An 8,475-nucleotide genomic window follows, 5' to 3' on the forward strand; every position below is an offset into this window, starting at 1 on the left:
GCACTTACAATGACAAGCATTTCTATATTATAATAATGGTGAATATATTTAATGCCTGTTTTAGTTCTGTAACAAATAAACGTGCACAGTTCTGGTTAAGGTTCATAACAGGACTAGCATCACACTAAACAAACAAAGCGGACAGTGATGAAAGAGCTGTACAGAAAAAGAAAATTGAACAAGAGTCTGTCCACGATTAAGCTCAGGATCTAAACTGTCCTCCCAAGGGTCATAGATGAGCCCATCCCGATCCACAAACAACATCAATGAAGCTTTGTTACAAGACCAACAGAAGAGCGCATGCCTCCCCCTGTTAATATACTTACTCATCTAGCTCAACAAGCTGAGCTCTTCTCTCAGCGGCTTTCTTCCTGACAAAGATGCCCCACCGCATAGCAGCCTTGATTTTGAGCCACCCAACAACTGCTTTCCCCGGTGGGCGAGTACGGTCATCCTCAAAGTTCAAGTTCGGGGAAGGTGCAGGCATGTAAGAAGGAAAACCAAAGCCGTTTTCAGTCAGGTTGGTCGCTGCGCCACCCATGCTCAGAATCCGCAACATCTGCTGCATTTCTTCATTCTCTAGTATCTCATGGCTCCTCATCCTGATCTCCTCCATCAAGTAGTCATCAACCCCGCCACGGTTCTCCTGCGGCTGCGGCCATTCATCAAAAGGACTCAGGCCTGTCGACTGCATTGACTGGCCGCCAAGTGCTGGGAATTCAAAACTTTGGTGCTCTTGCTGCGGCGGTCCCAGTGCTAACATGTTGGAGCCTCTTGAAGCTTGAGTCTGAAGGGATGAACCACTAAATTGGCTTTCAGGCGGCAGTGAACACCTTTCATATTGCATGGTGATGTTTGCAGGAATGTTTTGAGTGTTGGCTGCGTATCTTGCTGCCTGGTTTCCATTATATGCATTTCTAGTTCCATCTGCTGAACAAGAAATGGAATTCAGTAATATGTCAGTATAGCAGACGCATAATAAATTGATTAAATTCACAACTATCATGTGGTCTGCACATCCATAATCACAAGCAGTACCATGTTTCTTTACACGTCCATTTATGTCCAACAAATAATGGTTGACATAGTATTGAAAATGTAGTTATAAAGCAGTTTGCAGGCACATAGAGTGCATCATAAGTGTCATTCCTGCCACAGTTACTAATGTCCCAATTTTAGCCTTCCGAATTAGCCCTACTTGACTAGTGCTTGTTACAACTTGGCATATGCGACATCACATCCTTCTTATACTATCAGGGCAGATTGCATTTACAACAAAAAATTGAAGACAAGAAAAATCAACTGGGATATGAGTAAAGCAATGAAAATAAACTGTCAAAAAACTACAGTATCATTTTTGCCCATTAATGTTAAGTCGGTGAGCATGAGGATGTACGGGCTTAAACTGAAATCACTTGGCTTATGTCATGAGCAATGATAAATGAAGTAACATTAACAAGTAGGCAATATTGCATAGTGCTATTAAAAAGACCACCAAGTTGGAAAATATCATCCAATCTGCCACTGACATGTGACCACCAGCATAAATGTCATCCTCGCACTACATGTTATTTGAATTTATGCCTCCTTGAGATACTACTGAGCTAATTTTCTCCTTAAAGGTTTGTTGCCACTAAAGCATGGCTAGAATAACAATGGTGAACAAGAAAGCTTCATGTGATAAATCAGGACAGTGAAAATTCAAAATTAATTTTACCTTCACTGATAGTACCCGCTGTGGCAGGTTGTCCAGCTTTTGCAGGCAGTGACAATTGTTTCTGTGAATTGTCTGAACCATATGAAGTAGGATTGCTTGTTGAAGCTACTGCGGTGTCACTTCTTGTTGTGACTGACTTCTTTTTCTGCTTGAAACTCAAGAGTGCCTTGCCATCATATTCTACAGCATGCATCCAGTCCTCGTATGCTTTCTTTACCAATCCGTCGGTATAGATCTGCAGTTTTATTTGAGTACGGTCATAATGTATTCAACAGACCACACCATCGTCCTGCTTGGTTAGAGGATTCGGGTTGGTGGAAATCCTTAAGATTTAGTCAATAAATCCAAAAAACAACCAAGGCAATCCCTCTCGTCCAAACACCAGCTGAATGTTTACGACTTCCAGGTCTCGACTTTGCAATGATTCAGTTAGTAAGTATAGGGACTGTACCAGGAAGGTAATTAACTAAGAAAATAGGGGATACAAAACCAAGACAAACAAAGTTCTGTGGTAATTTTCTTAAATTTTTCCTGGCACTGACTACACGTATTCAGAACAAAAAAGATGTTGAAAGAAAAAAAAAAGTACACAAAATTACAATTGTTGTAAAATTAAGGCATAGGAGTTGGCAGGGATAAAGAAAAGGACACCAACCTTCTGGTTTTCTGTGAGATTTTCAGCTGAAATGAACTGATCATCAGCAATCAACCCAGTAAACTCATAGATGTTATTGAATATTGCACCCACATTTCTTGTGTCACTAGCATAATATACATAGTGCTTTCCACTTAAGACACAAGTCTTTGCATGCTCAACAAGGCTCTCCCACATCTTATTTGACATGTTGCTGCCCAGAATCTACACAGAACAAGGGGTGGATCATACAGAAAACGTTATGAATTTACAATCTAGTAAGTAGTAACAGGCATCATAGAACTTACGCTTCGTAACCTCTGGTGATCCCTAACAAGAAGCCGGAGGAAATCTTCGACTGTATATATCCCATTTGAATTTAACCTATTGTGGAACGCACCATCCTTGCCAACCTTCTCTAATCTCCAAACATCATCCTTTAGGGCAGGTGGGTAGTGCTTTTTGTACACTAATAAATACAAAATCAGCATGCATGACAACAGATGTTTATTCTAAAAAAACTAATGTTTAGATCATTTAATGATATGAGTAAATCAACAATGTGCGGCCACACGTACATTCTCCTCTGTGATCCTTAACAGGGAAAGCTTCTGTCTTGGCCTCTCTAACACGAATACCTTCACAAAAGCCAGAGGCAATCCTCAGCCCAAGTCTGAATTTCCTGCTTCTTATCCAGCTAGAGTTGTCAGTGAAGATAAGCTCTCCTATGGTTCCAACACCTTCTTTAAGAGTCACTTGCAGGTCCCCTGTCAAGAGAGGCCTCTTCCCTTCGCGCTCCTTGACAATGTTACTTTCAAACTCTTCTTCTGTCCAATCCTCATTGTCCTCTTTATTAAAGTCGCCCTCAAGCACAAGGACATCTAGTTTGGCAAATGATTCAGGTCCTGAAGCAACAACACATCCAGTGTTTGCATCCAGTAGCACAACATGTACTGCTGCTCCCTGCTCACCTTCTACTTTTCCACCAGTAAAGATTGGGAGAGCCAACTGACTTCTAAATTGAAGCTGAAGATTTCTACCATCAGGACCTTCAATTCTTTTGGGAGATGAGGATCTGTTTCAATTGGTATTAGTATGTCAAATCTCAAAAGATTTTAATATGGCCAAATCAAATTCGCAACAATAAATCTCAAATTCCAAGATAGATTCATCCCCCCAAGGATCACCATGAAGTATAAGTTGATGATATTTTACCTTCCTTGAATTCTAGCAGGACCCAACTTGGCTAAAGCACGCTCTACCTCTTCACTTACCTATTACCAAAATGTAATGGGACAGATATATCAATAAAGATGTTGTATACAGGCTCTACATAAAACTACAAAAAAAAGTCAAATAGCAATTTTACTCACAACTCTTCGGAGAACTGGCTCTAGCGATGAACAAAGCTTCTGCAAACTGTCCATCTTGAGAGCTTCCACAATGACACTGAAACACATGTCATTTGTTAAGAGACATATTTGTAATTTGAAAGGTGGTACAGAAAACAGAACTGTAACTTATCTATTCAATCTTCCAAAATTACTTTTATATCAGCATCTTGTTCAACATGCTAGCAAACCCTAAATGTGCACCCACCTTCTGTGTCCACCATCAACATTAAACAAATTTAAAACCTAATAGAACGAATTAATGACTAATGAATCAGGCGAAATTGTCTCAAGAACATGGCAGAATAACATGCTGATATTGGCCACGACCAGAAATCCATCCTAGTCCAATGGGGACCGGCACAGTACACCACGGTAAAATGGATATCCATATCGCCGGAAGGAAATGTAGCATTGTTCCTATAAGCACTGGATAATCCACTTTCTACAGCATAACAATAATGAGATAGAAAAGCATGCAGGGAGCACAACCTCGTTGCTGTCTGTCAGTTGGTGCTCTGACAAAACTGGACAACACTCCATAGTCAAAGAAGTACACAGTCCGTACTACCAACCAAGGCCCAATTTTGTAAGGGCCACACTACATTTTAGGTTCATAATTATCATCTCAAGCCACTTCCTTTCTTCCAATAGTTACTACATGTGTTACTCTCACTTAACTGATTCAACTAAAATACGATTAGGCGAACTTCCTGCAGCCATTTGTACCTGTACTAAGCTTAACAACAGTTCTAGCAATCCAATTATGTACTTCCCAAAGTCATCTCGATCGTATCGAACAGACTAAACCAACAATCTCAAATTTGTCCCAATCAAAGCGGCCCATAACCTAGCTCACCAAACCAAAACCATAACAAATCCTAACCCCTGCGAAAATTTACCACCAGCATCACAGAGCACAATAAAAAAAAAACAATTGCACGCACGCACCTCGCGAGGGCGGGGACGCGCGGTCGCTTGGGCGCATGGTCATCGTCGCCGCCGCCGCCGCCGCCGCCGGTGGGGTCAAGCCCGCGCTTCGAGCCCGACCGCTGCAGGCCCCGCCCCGGCCGCTGCATCGTGCCGGAACACTGACCCTAACCTCCCCCGCGCCCTCCTCACCCGCCGCCAGGCGCCCGTCAGATCTGCGCCCATTACAAACCCCCGGTCAAAAACATCCCCAAAAAACACCCCACAGAAATCCAGCGACGGAGGCCGAACCGAAACGGCGCGGTACCGAATCCGGAGCCGCCGACGGCAGAGATGAGGCAAGCTCCGGCCGAATCGCGAGGGCGAGCCGCAGCGAGAGATATGGGCGTGCTCTGGTGAGCGTAGCGGAGCGGCGAGCGCCGGTGTGCAGTGCTTTGTTGTGCGCGCTCCCTCGCCTCTCTCCACCGCCCTTTACGGCTTAAATGTTTTGTTTACTGGCAGTGCTTCGCCTACCTGGGCGCGCGCGACTCAGGCACGGCTCTCATTCGCTGACATTCCGGGCCCACGAGGGCGGAGGCCTAGCCCTTGAGGATGGCAACTGGGTCCAAGAAAACGGGGCCCCCAGGTCAGTGGTAAGGAGGACTAGTTGTTCGTCGACGAGGTGGTGTCTGTGCGAACGGCGGCGGCTAAGAGAAAAGACGGCCGGACCAGATGATAGGATATTTCTTGCCCGACTCGGGCGCTGTGCACTGCCGCTCATTGTTGTGGCATCTCACTGACGGGCCATAATCCTTGGGCCCACCTGTCTTTGAGATCGCGAGGTGAGCCGACATGAATGACAGGGTGGACCTCGGGAATGGCGACCCACCCATCAGTGAGTTCGACAGAGTGGTTGGTGAAGGACCACGCAGGCGGGCGCCGACACTGTACCTAGTCAAGGTAGCAGGGATCTTCTGCGGCGGAAGAGGATTTTCTAGTCCCGGCAACTGCGGACGTATGTATCCGGGCCGTCCAAGCCCGGTCCGAGATTTGTGCCATTATCAGGGTGCATGTTTAGGTGGATAGGCATTATGTCCAATAATGTACAAGTGAACAGTGAAGCATACAGTATACGGTTTGATGGCTTGAGGTGCATTGGGTATGGCATGCCCTCGATTCTGGCTCACACAGTATAGGTCCGGTCGAAAAAAATCCTGTCCGAAGCTACTTCCTCACGGACTCAATATTCGAATTTTGAAATCCAAAATAAGACCGCAAATGCAAGATGGGTGGTTATGCTCCAACCCATGGCAACGCAGAGAGGCTACTCGGCTTTGATTTGACCGGCCTTTGCTGGTCTCCGGTCCAGCCTCATCGTCCAGCAACTGGAGTCATCTTCGATACTGAATCCTGAAGCGAGTGGGTTTGTCGGTCTTTACTCTGCGGAAGGCAGACAACGCCGGTAATTCTTTGACGGCGAATGATAGCTCGACACCTCTTCATCTTGCTTCTTGTTCAGCAACTACGAAGTGGAGGATTTTCAAAGCTTGGTCACCGAGAAGTTGAATCAATGGTGGAACAAGCCAATAGGTCGAGGCTTGTGTGGAGCGAAGGTCAGTATGATGCTATTATGTTATTGGAAGGATCTAATAGCCCTAGAGGGGATGAATAGGGCTCTAATCAAACCTTAAACAACAATCTATTTTTAAAACAAGGAGCAGTTTTAGCCTAGATGAAAGAAATGCAACTACTCAAGTAAGCAAGCTAGAATATAGAGAACAAACATGCAAGCATGTAACTTAAGAGTAAATTGCAGAATTAAAACTTGTATTAAAGTAGATGCTAGAAGTAAATTACGAAATAGAATGAGAGTAGGGAAAGAGGACACTTTTTTTTATGGATCGAAGAGTTGGCACTCTTCCTTAATCCTCGTTGGAGTATTCACACAAGGATATCACTTTCCCTTGAGTCACAAAGACTTAAATATTCACTAGTGATTGCCACTTCACCATCTCTGGATTGGCGGGCATCAAACCAAGTACAAGATCTTCTTAGGCTCTCACAAGAACTCCAAGAGCTCACCGAGAACACCTTCAATCACCACGATCGGCTAGGTATTGCCAACCACCAAGAGTGTCAAGCTAACTAGTTCATTTGAACCCTATCAAGTCTAAACAACAGTTAGATGCACATTCGCTACTGTTGAAGCACTAATGAAGTCCTTATCCTTAAGTTAGGGACTTGGAAATCAACTCAAGTGCTCTCCCTTGCTTCTTGATGACACACACAGTGTATGAACTCCTCTGAGTTACAAGAGAGATGAAAGAAATCGAGTGAGGAGGTATATATTGGCTAGAGGTCCAAATCTAACAATTGCCCAACTACCCATACTTTTTGTGAACACCAGATGGTCCGGTGCACACATCATTGTATACACCAGACAATCTAGTGAGTAACCTTTTCCAAAAGCTGGTCTACCAGCTGCTAGTAGCTATTGCCTAAAAAGTTTCGATGTTCTTCATACCATATCACCGTACAATCCGGTGAGTTCATTTCCCATGCACCGAGAGACCAAATCTGAAAATGCTCCGGTGTGTTGCACATCTCAACACCGGACCATCCGATGCCTTGAATTCCAATTCCTCCGAAAATTCCAATTTTCTGTTAAATGCTCTAGTGGTCATCTTCTCTGAACACCAGACAATCTACTATACTTAACTTCAATTTTTCTCAGAAAATGTCCTTTCTGTTAAATACTTTGGTGTAAATATTTACTATCACCGAATAATTTAGTGAGGTCATTCAGCTTTTGCTTAGAAAAAAAATAAGGTCTGGTGAATAAAAGTTCTTCAGGACCGGATAATCCAATGAGAATAAAAACTCTAAGGCTCATCCAATTCAATCAACTTTGAGCACTAACTTCTTGACTTCTCACCCATGGGCTTCTTTGAGATACCAGTGCTAGATTTTCACAAGTGTGCATTCAACTAAGTCTAAACTCAACTAGGTCAAGCTATGACACTTAGCCCCCATTTATAGTACGGTCAAAAGACTAAAAAGGAACATATATATACTCTAAGTGTCCTTCATCACCTTGTGACACTTTGATGCGGACATCCCAACCAGTCATGTAAACCAATATGCTTCACCCCTAGTCCAAGGGCCGATTACAACAAGAGGTGAACTCGCTTCTTACTGAGTTAAACTTTAATAATGATGAGAATTTTATACTACCTAAATGTTGTATATTTGTTTTGCTAAGGTTTACACCTGAATAGAAGGACAATACTTTGGATACAAAGGCCTACAAGCAACACCACGTAATCCTCGACCAGCGCCGAGTAGCGCCGCATACTCCTCGACCAGTTCCGAGTAGCATCGCATGCTCTTCGACCAGCTCTGAGCAACGCCACATGATCCTTGACCAGTTCAGAGCAGTGTAGTGAGATACTTGACCACGAAGAAGAAACAGTGACCACGAAGAGGAAGTGGTTGATCTCGTCAAAGAGGGGGCCTCGACCGCCTCCACAACCTTCAACACTCTCATCCTTGTGACAACTACTTCAACCTCCACGAGTCATGCGACCAAGTTTGTAATGATTCAGCATGCATAATACACATGGTTGGAAAGATAATCAAGTCTACTTTCACACCCAACAAACGGTTCATCATTTTGACTTTCCAATAAGGAGTAATGGCCAATTTACTAAAGACTGACAGAAGTTGAACAGGCCACGCGAGACTCTTCAACTTTAGACCTTTTAGCTAGCTTATCTTCAGGGAAACTCCACCAACCTTTCACACCTAGCTAGTAGGGTTGTTCC

The 8,475-nt window shown here is 43.9% G+C and overlaps 1 protein-coding gene across 3 annotated transcripts; it reads right to left on the minus strand.

Moving 5' to 3' along the window:
• Positions 1 to 95: 95 nt before the first annotated feature.
• LOC133921948 (calmodulin-binding protein 60 B-like) lies at positions 96 to 5,162 on the minus strand. 3 transcript variants are annotated; one of them, XM_062367065.1, is made up of 9 exons: positions 4,980 to 5,162; positions 4,694 to 4,887; positions 3,725 to 3,800; positions 3,567 to 3,625; positions 2,930 to 3,426; positions 2,660 to 2,820; positions 2,373 to 2,576; positions 1,718 to 1,952; positions 96 to 930 (listed from the first exon to the last, which is right to left on the minus strand). In XM_062367065.1, the coding sequence occupies exons 2-9, from the start codon at positions 4,819 to 4,821 to the stop codon at positions 323 to 325; spliced, it is 1,968 nt and encodes a 655-aa protein (XP_062223049.1). In that variant the 5' UTR covers positions 4,822 to 4,887; positions 4,980 to 5,162; the 3' UTR covers positions 96 to 322. The 3 variants fall into 3 exon arrangements, with proteins under 3 accessions (XP_062223049.1, XP_062223050.1, XP_062223052.1); XM_062367066.1 differs by having other exon boundaries at positions 4,964 to 5,162; XM_062367068.1 differs by having other exon boundaries at positions 96 to 927; positions 4,980 to 5,161.
• Between the last annotated feature and the right edge of the window lie 3,313 nt (positions 5,163 to 8,475).

Source organism: Phragmites australis, chromosome 6, assembly GCF_958298935.1.
Source record: "Phragmites australis chromosome 6, lpPhrAust1.1, whole genome shotgun sequence".
Classification (NCBI taxonomy): domain Eukaryota; kingdom Viridiplantae; phylum Streptophyta; class Magnoliopsida; order Poales; family Poaceae; genus Phragmites; species Phragmites australis.